The 15,927-nt window shown below is 36.0% G+C and overlaps 3 protein-coding genes across 3 annotated transcripts in view; 1 reads left to right on the forward strand and 2 right to left on the reverse strand.

The window, feature by feature from the left end:
• The window catches only part of LOC127898820 (uncharacterized), a 94,940-nt gene that overhangs the window by 38,208 nt on the left and 40,805 nt on the right, over positions 1-15,927 (forward strand). The window lies entirely within an intron of this gene.
• LOC127898821 (receptor-like protein 19) lies at positions 2,195-4,701 on the reverse strand. The gene is made up of 2 exons (XM_052431310.1): positions 4,067-4,701; positions 2,195-3,947 (listed from the first exon to the last, which is right to left on the reverse strand). The coding sequence occupies exons 1-2, from the start codon at positions 4,699-4,701 to the stop codon at positions 2,195-2,197; spliced, it is 2,388 nt and encodes a 795-aa protein (XP_052287270.1).
• LOC127898822 (receptor-like protein 33) lies at positions 14,775-15,803 on the reverse strand. Its single transcript, XM_052431311.1, has one exon. It carries the CDS (start codon positions 15,801-15,803, stop codon positions 14,775-14,777), a length of 1,029 nt encoding a protein of 342 aa, XP_052287271.1.

Raw genomic sequence — 15,927 nt, forward strand, 5'->3', positions numbered from 1 at the left:
ATATTGTGTTTGTTTCTATTCAATTTTATTTTAATTTCATGTAATTTTATTGTATTAAGTGTCACTATTACTCATCATTAATTAGTGTTATTTACTATTAATAACCTTTTCCCCCCTTTTTCATCTTTTAGTCTTTCTTTCCATGTGAAGGTTGCTTTTTCTTCCTTCTTTATAAAGGTTAGTCTTTCCTTACATGTGAAGGCTAACTTTTCTTTCCTTGTAAAGATTGGTTTCCAACTCATTCATATTATTTCAAATCTCTATAATAAATAAAAGCATATTATTAAAATAAATATAATAATTTATATATTTAAATTTATTAAAACATTAAAATATTTTAATATTATTAGTCTACTGCATAGATTACATTATTTATATAATATTTGTATTTATTAAAAAATTTAAAGTCTATTTTTTTTAGATAATAGAGGTAAATGGTATAATAATCAAAAGGGGTCTTGGTGTCCTTTGACGAAAACTTAGAGGTGTTGGTGACAATTTCTCAAATCTTGGAAGTGTAGATGTGCTTTCCCCCTTACTAATATGTATTATACAATTAAGAGTCTACCGATAGACTGTCTATATTAACTCTATTATAGCACAATCTAGATTTCTACCTCATGAATATTGGAAGGCTATTTGTTCTACCTACAAAATCAACTGAGAAAATTCATATCTTTACGTAATTTTTAATTAGGGGAGAAAAATTTAAGAGGACTTGGGAGAGTTGCAGTTCATCACTTAGCTAACTGCTGAGGTGCAAGCTGGCAAGAAAATACTGTAAAAGTTAGATAAATTATGAACAACTATATTCAATATAAAAATTGCACAATACTAATGATTCAAAATAATTGACAATAAAAACGTTATTGGCGCACATACTAAAAGCTTTTATTTGTTTATTTGAGAGTTTTTCTTATTCATTTATTTAAAAAGTAGAATGGTGGAAAATATTCAAATAAAATTTTTAAGAAATTTTTAATTCTAATTTTATCAATATCTGAACGCAAGTTACAATTGAATAAAACTATTTGAAAACCACTCAACTACGGTGTGGTTTAGGAATTCAAGGATTGAGAGTGTGGAGTGAGAGTGAAAATAGGTTGTTTATTTACATTGGAAGAAGAATGTAGAATATGAGTAAGAATCTCATTTATATGTTTACTCTGATTTGGACCGTAAATGAATTATTTTAAATTACACTTTTACCCTTATTTAAAAGATTGTAGTTTCTAATTACAAGTGAATAAAAAATATATTTGTAAAATAAACTATTTAATTTATCATTAATTTTAATTATATAAGTTACTAATAATTATTAATATTCTTAATTATGTAAATCATAATTTTTTATTAATTTTAATTTTAATTACATAAATTAAAAATTATTATAAGAGCAAAACAAACGAAACATTATTATTAATAATATAGTACAGAATTAATATTTTCTTAGAATAAACCATTTGTTATTATTAGCTATCAATATTAAATAAATATAATAATTTTATTTTCAAATAAAGATAGTATATTGTAATATTATTAATTCTCTATGAATATAATAATATTACTTTTAAGTAATTTTAACTTAGATTACATAAATTATTATTTTTAACTAAATATAATAATATTATATAAATAAATATAATGTTTTTAATTTCAAATAATATAATATTATTTTATTTTAATAAATATAAATTTTATTATATTTCATAAGAAAAAAAAAATGTGGGAGTGGCCTTGTGAGAATCCCACTCCTTACTAAAAAAAATGAGTGGGATCTATGAAGTGGGAGTTCCACTCTCCTCCTTAGTCCTTACATAAGAAAGAAAACATACACTGAAGTATGAAGAATTACAAGGGCTTGAATTAAACACAATATAAACTAATATTTCAAGTGAACAAATGGAATATGATCATGAATCGCTATGTATCCAGCTTGGAGTTGGAATCATACAAAATCTTGCTCATATTAATTTACTATGGACTCACAGAGATATGTTGTGTATGAATTGCGACGATATAGATCAAACTTGGAACCAATTTTGCGATAAAGATTGTCTCAACAACAGATAAAGATTGTCAACGTTATTAACTCTATCAAACAGAGAAGAAAAGAGATATCAAACATCTATGACAGAAGAGAGAAGCAAAAGCTAGCTTACATGATTGTTCAAAAGGAGAGATTTAAATCACTTCACACACGAAATCGCCGATATATAAATTTGTAGATAAGATCGTTATACCATTTGTTTACCTGCACGGAAAACATTAGAGGTGAAACAACTGCTCCGAAGCCTACAGCAAATCCAATTGACATGGCTATGAAGAACCAATCAATTTCGTCGCTTGAAGCTGGTGGCGGTGAAGGTGGTAACTCAGAAGGACGTGTTTGGCTTTCATTCGTCAAAGGAGGTCCGTACAATCCTTTGTTTCCTTCATAAGAAGTTGGTGAAAATGATTGGAGTTGAGTACTTGTCGGAATCTTTCCCACTAAGTTATTGTACGAGAGATTTAGCACTGATAGGAAATTTAGGCTTGCAAGCTGGGAAGGAATTTTTCCACTGAGGTTGTTCATTGAGAGGTCCAAGGACTCAATCTGTTTCAAGTTCCCAAAAGATGATGGTATCGAGCCTGTGAGAGCATTGTGCGACATGTTCAGAGCATAGAGTGATTTGAATTGTCCCATTTCTTCTGGTATTGGCCCTTCGAAATTGTTGCTTGAAAAGTCAATGGAAGTGAATATATTTGGCACCTTCAGTAGCATGATCACTACACTTCTTACTGTAACTGTTACACTAACCTCATAGAACCGGTTGCTCGACATATCATATCCAAGATGGTTGAGCTCAGATCCGGATTTGGTTTCAGCAACCATCATCTTCTCCATGGTAAGTAGCCATTTTCGTGATAGTCTTCCGCTGAATTTGTTGGATGCTAAGTCGACTATTTGGAGCAAAGGCCAGGAGAAATTATTTCTCAGACAGCGAATGTGTCCGGAGAAGTTGTTGGATCGCAAAACTAGGACTTGCAAAATAGAAGCATTCCTTAACCAGCATGGGAAATTATCACTGATATGGTTATTCCTGAGGTCTAAAACCTGCAGCATATTGCAATTGGCAAGAGATTTTGGAACCACTCCTTCTAGTTGATTTCCACTGAGATCTAGAATTTGCAACCCACAATTTCCTGGAAATATTGTGTCAGAAAGAGTGCCATCGAGGTTGTTTCTCCCTAAATTTAAAACACCTAGAGTGTTGCTACTCTTGGTGATTAAACATGCAGGAATTTTGCCACTCAAATTGTTGTTTGATAAGTCAAGAACTTGAAAATAGGTAGCCTTGCATACAGATTCCGGAATTACTCCAGCAAGACTATTGTTTGCAGCGGAAAAGAATGCGGTTTCTGACATGAAATTACCAATGTCAGCTGGGATGGAAGTAAAATTATTGTGGGAGTAATCGACGTAGGAAGTATTTGGTGACATGGGAGGGATATTTCCTCGGAGCTGGTTGGAGTGCAGGTCAAGCAAGCCGATACCAGAAATAGAGTAAGGTTCTTGCAAGCTCACTAGGAGATTGTGTGAAAGATTTAAGAAGTAAAGATTGCCACTACCAACTTTCCAAATCCAATTTGGTATTTCTCCAGATATTTGGTTATTTGAAATGTCCAAAACAGAAAGTTGTGATTGGTTTTTTAGAATAGGAATGACCCGTGATTTGCTTGAAGCCAGTTTCAATCTGCTAAACTTATTGGAAGAAAGATCGAGGGTATACAGGTTTCTGAGTTCAAAGAATAATGAAATGGGAACAGGCCCTTCTAATCTGTTGCCGCTTAAATCAAGGTCAAACAATACAGATGAGGACACGTTTGACAGTTCAGGAAGTTGGTTCTCAAACTGGTTGTTGGAGAGCCGAAGCATCTCCAGATTTGGAAGTATAAACAGAGATCTGGGAATAATTCCATTAAGTGAATTGTGCGACCAGAGAAATGGTTAGATGAGAAGTCCATGTGAAATAATTGGGTAAGATTAGCCATTGAAGGGGGAATTGGCCCTGTGAAATTGCACCTTCTAACCTCTACCCTTGTCAAATTTTCAAGATTCCCAATGGAATCTGGTAGTGTGCCTGAGAATCCCGTCCCAGAGAGGATCAGGTTCCGAAGAGAAGAATTCTTAGGAAAGTTTGGCAGAGAACCCTGAAGCAATTGGTTAATTGACAAGTCAAGAGTCTTAAGAGTAGGAACCTGCAATATCTTTTCTGGAAACTTCCCTTGCAACCCACACTCGCTGAGATCCAAGGCCTTCAAATTCGTCAGATTGGCCAAAAATTCTGTACCTGAGGATAGACCATAATTGTAATGCAAACGAATCACGGAGAGTGACCGTAACTTTGCCAGGTAGTGATTGATTGGACCTGAAAGATCACAGCCGGACAAGCTTAAAACTTGTAGATTGGGCAGAAATGATAAAGCTTTGCACCATTCAGCTCTGGAGGCGGACAAATCTACTTGATCCAGATGTAGTTCTCTGAGCTCTGTTAAGTTCTGCAGAAGCAAGCTTAAGTTTGGGATCTCAATTCTCCCGGAAAATCCTCTTGAGCGCTCACGGCCTGACAAATCAAGAGTAACCAACCTTGTCAAGCTTGAAATCTCAATGGGAATCTTCCCTGCGAAGCCACCCTGGGAAAGATTCAGATAAGTCATGTTAGGAAATTGGTGGGTGAAGCAGACACGCAGCTAAAGTAAAATTGATAGAAAAATAAAGAACAAGCACAAAAGAAAATACCAGAAATTACGTGGTTCGGCTTTTAGCCTACGTCCACGGGCGAAGACAGAAAGAAATATTATACTAGTGAAAAGGAGTTACAAGTATTGTAGTATTTTAGCTCACTACCCAAAACCCCAATACACCCAAACTCTCAAATCACTAAGCACACAAAATTCTTTGCTCTTGCAAGAATCACTTCTCACAACTCTCAATTCTCTCTACAAAATTGGATGATAAATGAATTAGGGAGTTCTCCCTTTTATAGCCAAAAAATGGTAATTAAAATAATATATACATATTTCAAATGTTGTTGCCAACTTCTTCTTTTTCTCCATTTGGACGGCACCATTTTCTTTGGCCGGCTGCACCATTTTCTTTGGCCGGCTTGTCAAAGCCAACTTGAATTTGCCTTGTGGCCACCGACTTTGACATTTCTCCCACTTGGAGATTTGATTGAGAATCAATCAATCTCCACATCATCCTTTCTGCTTCGCCATAATCATGTTGCCTACGTTTCTGCTAGGCCACAAGAGGATCTACTCCAGACAAACTTATCAGTATTTATCGGCTTGGTCAAAACATCTGCTAGGTTCTCTTTGGTATGGATTTTCTGCAAATCCACACTTCCATCTTCCACTACTTCACGAACGAAGTGATACTGAACTCCTATGTGCTTTGTCCTGGAATGAAAGGCTGGATTCCTTGCAATGTGCAAGGCACTCTGACTGTCACAAAACACAAGAATTTTCTGTTGTTTGTGCCCGAGCTCCTCCAATAACCTTTGTATCCAAATAGCTTCCTTGCAAGCTTGTGTAGCTGCCATGTATTCTGCTTCTGTTGTAGATAAAGCCACAACGGTCTGCAGTTTCGAAACCCAGCTTACAGCTGCTCCCGCAAGTGTAAACACATAACCAGTAGTGGATTTTCTTTTATCAAGATCTCCTGCAAAATCTGAATCCACATAACCCCTGACAGTAAACTCTGATCCTCCATAACATAATGCAACATCTGAGGTTCCTCTGATGTATCTCAGAATCCTTTTCACAGCTATCCAATGCTCTCCACCAGGATTCGCCATGTATCGACTGACTACTCCCACTGCTTGTGCAATGTCCGGTCTAGTACATATCATAGCGAACATCAAACTTCCCACTGCTGATGCATACGGTACTCGAGACATCTCCTTCCTCTCCGCTTCATTGCTAGGACACATACTTGAGGATAATTTGAAATTAACAGGAAGTGAGGTAGAAATTGACTTACAATCTTGCATGTTGAAGCGCCGCAAGATTTTCTTCAAATAATTCTTCTGCGAAAGCCAAATCTTCATGTTATTTCTGTCTCGGTGAATTTGCATCCCTAGAATCTTGTTTGCTGGTCCCAAGTCCTTCATTTCAAACTCCCTAGCCAACTGTGCCTTCAATTCTTGGATTCGATCTTTATTGGGACCTGCTACCAACATGTCATCCACATACAACAGCAAAATGATGAAATCATTATCTTCAAACCTCTTGTAATATGCACAATGGTCTGAACTGAGTCTGTTGTATCCAAGGCTCATAATGAAGGAATCAAATCTCTTATACCAACACCTCGGCGCCTGTTTGAGACCGTATAGAGATTTGTTCAACCTGCAAACCAAGTTCTCCTTTCCTGTTTCTGCAAAACCTTCTGGTTGGAGCATATATATTTCTTCTTCAAGTTCTCCATGAAGAAATGCAGTTTTCACATCTAACTGCTCTAGATGTAGGTCAAATGTGGCACACATTGCCAAAACTATTCTGACTGTTGTGAGTCGAACCACCGGCGAAAATATCTCGTTGAAGTCAATACCTTCTTTCTGAGCATATCCTTTCACCACCAATCGCGCACGATACCGCTCCACTTGGTCATTGCCATCACGTTTGATCTTGTATACCCATTTGTTTCCAATGGCTTTTCTTCCGTGTGGTAGTGGTACAAGTTCCCATGTCTTGTTCTTGTGTAGAGCTTCAATTTCTTCATGCATTGCTGTCATCCACAAAGCAACATCTGAGCTGTTTAAAGCTTCATGGAAAGTTGAAGGCTCTCCATCCTCTGTTAGAAGACAGTATGCAACGTTGATCTCTGTGACATACTCCGAGTGCCACGTCGGCGGTCGTCTCTCACGAGTTGACCGACGAACTTCTGGAGCCTCAGACTCGACTGGTTCTTGTTCCTCGTGCTCTAGTGCTGCTTCAGAAGAATCTGAATCTTCTAGATTATTTTCCACATATACTGGCACAGTCTCTGACTTTTCTTTTGTAGTGCCATCATCCTCATCTCTACTTTGCAGTTGATCTTCTACAAAGATAACATCTCTGCTGATGACGATCTTGTGGGCAGTGGGGTCCCACAGACGATACCCCTTTACTCCATCAGCATACCCCAAGAAGATACATCTTCTAGATTTTGGATCCAGCTTTGTTCTTTCTTGGGCATTGTACATCACGTACACAGGACATCCAAATGCATGTAGGTAGGAATAATCAGCTGGCTTTCCAGTCCACATCTCCATCGCTGTCTTCAGCCCAATAACTGTAGATGGCGATCGATTTACTATATAACAGGCAGTTTTGGCTGCTTCTGCCCAGAATGAATTAGGTAGACCAGCAGTCCTCAACATAGCTCTTATTCTTTCTGTAAGAGTTCTGTTCATCCGCTCCGCCACTCCGTTTTGTTGAGGAGTGTATGCCACCGTGAACTGCCTCTGAATACCTTCTTGCTTACAGAAAGCAAGAAACTCACCGTCTGTATACTCTCCACCATTATCCGTCCTTAAGCACTTGATCTTTTTACCAGATTCAAGTTCCAACCGCGCTTTATATTCTTTAAACACTAGAAATACATCTGACTTTTTCTTAATTGGATACACCCAACATCTTCTGGAATAATCATCAATGAAAGTCACCATGTACTTTGCACCTCCCATGGATATATCCGGTGATTCCCAAACATCAGAATGAATCAAGTCTAGAATGCATTTACTTCTAACAATAGATCTACTGAATTTTAATCTATGCTGCTTACTTGTAACACAATGCTCGCAAAATGGTAAACTTACCGATTTGAGCCCTGGAAGCAATTTTCGCTCAGAGAGAATCTTCAAACCTTGTTCCGACATGTGGCCAAGTTTGAGATGCCATATCATCGTTGACTCTTCTCCATTTGATGCGACACACGCATCAGCCTCCTGTAGCGTTTCTCCTTTAAGCATGAATAGATTAGCACCGATCTTTTCTGCCTTCATCAATACAAGCGCGCCTTTAACGATCTTCATAATTCCATTCTCCACATGAGTTTTGTACCCATGACTATCCATTTGTCCCAAAGACAATAGATTTTTCTTCAGGCCGTTGACATGTCGTACCTCTCCAATTGTGCGAATTGTACCATCAAACATTTTTATTTTGATAGTACCAATACCAGCGATCTCCAAGGCATGATCGTTACCCATATATACAGATCCTCCTGAGATAGGTTCATATGTGTGGAACCATTCTCTCCTAGAGGTCATGTGCCAGGTAGCTCCTGAGTCTATAAGCCAGACATCAGAAAGTCGTTTTCTGCCTTCTGAAACAATTGTTGCCTCGCTGTAGAGTATTTCGCCATCATCCGAGGTACTTGCTACACACCCCTGAGCATTTGATGACTCAGGTTCTTTACCCTCTCTTCTCTTCTGATTACTCCAACACTCCTTTTTGACGTGCCCTTTCTTGCCACAATTGTAGCATTTAACATTCTTCTTACTTCTAGATTTTGATCTACCATGATTTTGACTCCCATTGGGGCCACGTTCCGTTGATCTCCCTCTCGTCACCGATAGCGCCTCCGCTTGCTGCGAACTTGCTTGTCTATTTTCCTTATTTTTCCGCCTGCTCTCCTCATTTAGTACGGAGGCTGCAACATCGTCGAAAACTAGACTGTTCGCTGGATTGTTGTTCGTCAGGTTGATGATGAGTTGATCATACGAATCTGGTAGACTTTGAAGTAGAAGCTCTGCACGTTCATTTTCCTCTATATTATGACCCAACGTTGTAAGTTGTGAAAATAAAGTCTTCAAGGTGTTGATGTGGTCGGTCACCATTGTAGATTCCGCCATTCGAAGAGTATAGAGTTTCCTCTTCAAGAAGATTTTGTTGTGTAGTGACTTGGCCTCGTACAATTTTGTGAGAGTATCCCAAATTTCCTTCGCCGTATTTTTCTCTGCCACACTGGATAATACTCCATCCGCAAGTGCCAAGTGTAGATCAGAAATGGCGTTGCTGTCTACCTCGTTCCACTTGTCATCAGGTATCTCCATGGGCCTTTCTCCAATTGCTGCCAAACAATTATTTTTCCTCAATACAGCTTTCATCTTCATTTTCCACAACGAAAAATTATTTCCGTTAAACTTCTCAATTTCATACTTTGCCGCCATTTTGTTGATAAATACCGCACACAAGTTAGTGTACCACCTTGAATAGTTGTGAGTATGTGTGAGAATGCACACCAGGAAAGTTCCCAGGAAAGACTGGAGGGGTCACAATGGTCCCACTTAAAACCCAGACTCCTTAAGCTCTTATCGCCTTTGTGACAGAACTTTCCTAGACATGTACAGAACCACACAGTTGCTTTACTCACACCACTATTCCCTGCTTTGCACCGCAAAATTCTTGGATCGCTTCCACCGTTTCACGTGAATAGTGCCGTATACGTGAATAGTACCGTATACGTGAATAGTGTCGTATACCGTATACGTGAGTAGTGCCGTACGCCGTATACGTGAATAGTGCCGTACGCGGTATACGTGAATAGTTCCCGACTCCAAAAATAAATACAACCAATAGCTCTGATACCACTGTTAGGAAATTGGTGGGTGAAGCAGACACGCAGCTAAAGTAAAATTGATAGAAAAATAAAGAACAAGCACAAAAGAAAATACCAGAAATTACGTGGTTCGGCTTTTAGCCTACGTCCACGGGCGAAGACAGAAAGAAATATTATACTAGTGAAAAGGAGTTACAAGTATTGTAGTATTTTAGCTCACTACCCAAAACCCCAATACACCCAAACTCTCAAATCACTAAGCACACAAAATTCTTTGCTCTTGCAAGAATCACTTCTCACAACTCTCAATTCTCTCTACAAAATTGGATGATAAATGAATTAGGGAGTTCTCCCTTTTATAGCCAAAAAAATGGTAATTAAAATAATATATACATATTTCAAATGTTGTTGCCAACTTCTTCTTTTTCTCCATTTGGACGGCACCATTTTCTTTGGCCGGCTGCACCATTTTCTTTGGCCGGCTTGTCAAAGCCAACTTGAATTTGCCTTGTGGCCACCGACTTTGACAAGTCAAATTTGTCAGGTTGCCCAACCTGGATGGTATTTGGAATCCGTCCAAGAAAGTGAAACCCAAATTGAGGCTCTGCAGATATTGAAGATTGAAAAGGCCTGTCGCATTCTCAAGTCCGCCAATGATTGGTTCCCTGCTCAAGTCGAGACCAATAACATGACCAGCCTCATCGCACCTTACACCGCTCCAATCACAACAATCAGAGCTTTGATGACTACTCCACTGACTCAGTTTTGTAGATGGATAGACACTGTGATTGCTTAATATGAAACTGTTCTTCATTTGGAGTAACAACGATTGTTGATCGCTCTGACATTGGCCAGAAACCAAAACCATTTGGATCCCAAAATAATTGGCTAAAAAGGGTATCAAGAAAGGCCATGATAAGAGTAAAATTGGTCGCATTGTTTTAATAATTGCTGAAATGAAACTCGTAGAGGAGTGATGAAACTTGGGAGTTGCGATGAATTCATTTAATAGGAAAAAGATGGCCGAAGTTCCCTAGAAGTTACACCCCCAACGTATAAACTGGGAGCTAGAAGACTACAAAAGTTCAAACCAATTAATGTTGCCAAGACTTGGGAGAAAAAAAATAAGAAAAGAAAATTGGATCTTTTGGTTAAATGCCTGCATCAAATACAGGAATCTTCCATTTCCATAGGTCCAAAATTACGACAATAAAAAGTTAGTGGGAGACCCGCGCATAAAACTATAGAAGTAAGTCGCTTAAAACTTGGTTGGGCTCATTTCTTTTAGCATTGTCTTTCATTGTATACTGCGAACAAATATCTTGTTACAACTTCTTTGAAAAAAAAAAAGTACTCTATACACAGATATTAAATTTTAAAAATTAATTTTTACTTTGTAGACCCTTTAAAATGCCAAAATTATCCCTACTTAAATCATTTAAATTAATTTACTCAAAACACTAATAAAAATATTCAGCACACTCAAAGAAAATCGTTTTAATAAATGTAGCATAACTAGCAACAATGGAATTAGTCAAGTTTTAAGATAATTTTATTTATCAGTTTTCGTTAATTAAAGAATGTATTCCATATCAAATTTTGTACCTATAAATTCTTTAAGATCAAGAAGTATGTACTTTCACTACCCCAATAATAATTGAAAACCAAATTGTAATCTGACACAAAGAAGAAGAAGAAGATGCTGACTGGGTTACTAGGTTTAGAGTGCTTTAATTTATTTATTTTTAAATTAAAGACAAAAAATATGAACACCTTTGCAATAATTTCAGTTTATTTTATGTCTAGAAAGATGTAAGTCTTACAAATATTTTGTCTTCAAAATTATTTAAAAATTGATTTGCTGCATGTTCAATGAATTATATTTTAAGATGTTAGATATAAAAGATTATATGTTAAATAATGAGTGCATTATATGAGTTTTAAAGTAATTAAGTTGTATTGGCTCATAAATAAATTGTTTTTAATAGTAATTTATATGATAATTAATTTTGTAATTAAATTATTTTCTTAAAACCAGAGTGTTCAGAGTAGTTTTTAAGATGGAAATAGCCTATATCTTATTGCAACTAAAATTTAGCATGAACTCTTAGAGATCGTCTATGAATATTGCCCATACAATATATATATATATATATATATATCTATGGTGGAGCCAGTTTGGAGGTGAATATTGTCTCAATGACAGAAGTTAAAGGCCCTTATTTTAAATTCTTGTTAATTATTTTATTAACTTTGTCAAACAGAGAGAAGAAAAGAAATCTCAAACAAATAAGACATTTTGTATGTTTGGCATACTTCATCTAATGGATATAAGTACTTATTTAATTATATAAACTCTTTTAAGATTTATTGCTTGGATTTTTTTTTTAGTAGAGCTTTTGAAAATTAAATAACTTATTTTTTCTCTACTAGTAAAATCTCAAATTTTGGGCCTTTCGGAATAAAGGTTATTTTTTAAAAAATATTAAAGCACCTAAAATATCATTTATTTATTCGCTAATTTTATTTCATTTATTTCATAATATAATTTTAAAAAATGTGCTTATTAAATAATTTTATAATTTTTAATAAAACTTTCCATTGACAAACAAATAACTAAAATTATTTTTATAAAAACTTTTTTAATAAAAAATCTATTTAAATAAGTTATATTTGGAAAGCTATACCAAAGTCAGTGTAAGAGAAAATTAAAGCAAAAACTTTTAGGATTATTCAAAGCAAACTAAAAGTTTTTAGCTTTTAGGCGTAGACTTTGGAAACTAATTAAAATAATTTTGAAATGAGGGATAGGATTTTGAAGGGAATGAGTTAGAAACAAGCACTAATGGAATCGTTGGGACCTAGTAAGCATGTGATAATTACAATCTTATAATTATATAATTCATAGGAAGATAAGCGTATTAATTAAAATTTAGTCCATTTCTTTGGAATCTCTATATATGTTCTGATCCTCTCAATCCATCGTTTTACAAATTGTTGATCTTGGCCTCTCCAAGTTCGTAGTTTCTTGATTCGGATCCCGTTGAACCAAAATCATGGCTCCATGCATCGCTGCTTATATTAACTAGGATTCTTTCTGCCTTCTCCAGTATATTAATTTTAATTAGTATCAGACCCTATTGAACTAATAAAAATTAGGGTCTTTATTTGTTATAATATCCAACAATTAGTCCCAAAGAGTCTAATCAAGTGGTTTTTACACAGATTTACTTAATTAATTACGGGAGTTTGAATCTTGAAATAAGTATAATAAAAAAAAATTAATTTAGACTTTCACTATTCCTCTAGTACATTAAAAAAAAAAATCTAATAATTGATTGAATGCAATTCGTTCTCGCATCAAACTCAACTTTGATATGCTTGCGGGACCCGTAGACTTCGAAAAGTCTTGTAAGGATAGAGCTAACATTTGAATTTTGATAGTTATTTTATTGCTTGTAATAAAAAAAAAAAATTGATTGAATGCAATTCATCTCGCGTCAAACTGAAGGTTAATATTGCTTGTGGAACCCGCAGACTTGTAAAAGCCGTAAGGATAGAGCTAACAATACAGGTTTTATCCAACACAAGATTCATAGACACGTTGGAAAATTATTGGGAAATTTACCCATTTGACCACCTTCTAAACTTTTAATATAAGAAAAAACCACACTCCATGTTTTCTTACAATGGCAATCATTTATAAGGTTCTTAAACTAAATATCCGTAAATTCTCAAAATTAAACCAAAAAAAAAAAAAATTCCGCCCAACATCGCCCAAAATCATCTCCCATCGCCCCAGCTACACATGTAGGAGTTTCTTCACTTCTAGCGTTTCTTGAATTCTGGCGATTTCCTTCACTTTCAACGGAGATTTGCTTCACTTCCGATGGCAATGTGTGAGTTATAGTTTGATTCTAGCAAGTTCCTTCACTTTCGGTTTCGGCGGCTTAGGTACTTTCTCAATTTTTTCATTAATTTAGAATAAATTTTGTTTAAATTGGTTGGTTGATTGATTATTGATCATAGTTAATCATTAGATATGCATTGGATATGAAAATATTAGAGTTTTCTTAAGATTAAGATATCTAGTAAATCGCATACCAAGGGCCTGTTTAAATGCCTCTAAGAAATTATTGATCTAAACTTAAAATTATTTTGAGGCTAAAGAGAAAGTTGGTGTGCCGACCAATCAAGAACGTCAGTGGTTGCCCGTGTTGCCCAAAATTTGGCCATGCCAAGCTTGGGCAACACGGGTGGCTTCCCCTAATCGCCTAACCAAATGGTCATGTGTGGCATGCGGCCAATCAAGAATGCGGGTAGCATTATTTTAGGTAATTTTAATTTAGATTACATAAATTATTATTTTTAACTAAATAGAATAATATTATTTAAATAAATATAATGTTATTATTTTAAAATAATGTAACATTATTTTATTTTTAATAAATATATATTTTATTATATTTAATAAAAAAAGATTAAAAAAAAGAGGTGGGAGTGGCCCCTATAGAAGTAAGAATCTCACTCCTTACTCCAAAAATAAGTGGGATCAACGAAGTTGGACTTCTACTCCCCCTCTTTAAATAAGTAAGAAAACACTGGAGTGGGAAGAATTCATACTTTCTACTCCCATTCCGACAATTAAACACAACATAAACTAATATTTTGAACAAACTACTCACCCAGGCCACAAAGGCCCGAAGCCTTTTTGGGCTCATTGCTTAGATGGACTCATAACTCACTCATTTCTTCGAAAGTTATCTTCTAAATTTTCTTTCTACTCTATAAAATTTCCAAGTGGACAAATGGAATATGATCATGAATCGCAATGTACCTAGCTTGGAGTTGGAATCATACACAATCTTGCACATATTAATTTAGTATGGACTCTCGAAGACATATTGTGTGTGAACTTCCAATATAGATCTAACTTGGAGCCAATTTTGAGATAAAAATTGTCGCAGTAACAGTTATAGTAGGCCCTTATTTCAAATTATTGTCAACTTCATCAAACAGAGAAGGAAAGAAATCTCAAATATCTATGACATAAGAGAAAAGCAAAAGCTAGCTTACACGGTTATTCAAAAGGAGAGATATAAATCACTTCACACACGGAATCGCCGGTATATAAATTTGTAGATAAGATCGTTATACCATTTGTTTACCTTCACGGAAAACATTAGAGAGGTGAAATAACTGCTCCAAAGCCTACCGCAAATCCAATTGACATGGCTATGAAGAACCAATCAATTTCATCGCTTGAAGCTGGTGGCGGTGAAGGTTGTAACTCAGGAGGACGTGCTTGGCTTTCATTCGTCAAAGGAGGTCCGTACAATCCTTTGTTTACTTCATAAGAAGTCGGTGAAAATGATTGAAGTTGAGTACTTGTCGGAATCTTTCCCACTAAGTTATTGTATGAGAGATTTAGCACCGATAGGAAATTTAGGCTTGCAAGCTGTGCAGAAATTTTCCCACTGAGGTTGTTCGTTGAGAGGTCCAAGGACTCAATATGTTTCAAGTTCCCAAATGATGATGGGATTGAGCCTGTGAGAGCATTATGCGACAGGTTCAGAGCATAGAGTGATACAAATCGTCCCATTTCTTCTGGTATTTGCTCTTCGAAATTGTTGCTTGACAAGTCAATAGAGGTGAATATATTTGGGATCTTCTGAAGCATGATCTCCAAACCTTTGATTGTAAGTGATAATGTAACCTCATAGAATCGGCTGCTTCCGGTGGCATATCGAAGGTGTTTGAGCTCAAATCCGGATTCGGGTTTAGCATCCATCATATCCTCCAAGGTAAGTAACCATTTTTGTGATAGCCTTCCACTGAAGTTATTGGAAGCTAAGTCGACTATTTGAAGCTGGGTCCAGGAGACATTATTTCTCGGACAACTAATATTTCCTGAGAATTTGTTGGATCTCAAAACCAGAACTTGTAAACCAGAGGCATTCTTTAACCAACATGGAAATTTATCACTGATCTGGTTATTCCCTATGTTAAAAACCTGCAACATGTTGCAATTGACAAGAGATTTTGGAAACATTCCTTCTAGTTGATTTCCATTGATATCTAGAATTTGCAATCCACAATTTCCTGGAACTGTATCAGAAAGAGTGCCATTGAGGTGGTTTCTCGCTAAATTTAAAACGTTAAGGGTCCTGCTACTATTGGTGATTAAACACGTAGGAATTGTGCCACTCATGTCGTTGTTTGATAAGTCAAGAACTTGAAAATAATTGGCCTTGCACACAGATTCTGGGATGATTCCAGTGAGACTATTGTTTGCAGCAGAAAAGAAGGCAGTTTCACACAATCTTCAGCTGGGA

Source organism: Citrus sinensis, chromosome 7 (assembly GCF_022201045.2).
Source record: "Citrus sinensis cultivar Valencia sweet orange chromosome 7, DVS_A1.0, whole genome shotgun sequence".
In the NCBI taxonomy this organism is placed as follows: Eukaryota; Viridiplantae; Streptophyta; class Magnoliopsida; order Sapindales; family Rutaceae; genus Citrus; species Citrus sinensis.

What these genes read in the sequence shown, in the direction of transcription:
- LOC127898821 (XM_052431310.1), bottom strand. Translation starts at nt 4,701, where the DNA reads ATGACTTATCTGAATCTTTCCCAGGGTGGCTTCGCAGGGAAGATTCCC. An exon ending in ACAAGGGTAGAGGTTAGAAG is followed by an intron (nt 3,948 to 4,066) that starts GTGCAATTTCAC and finishes AATTATTCCCAG; the next exon opens with ATCTCTGTTTATACTTCCAA.
- LOC127898822 (XM_052431311.1), bottom strand. Translation starts at nt 15,803, where the DNA reads ATGAGTGGCACAATTCCTACGTGTTTAATCACCAATAGTAGCAGGACC.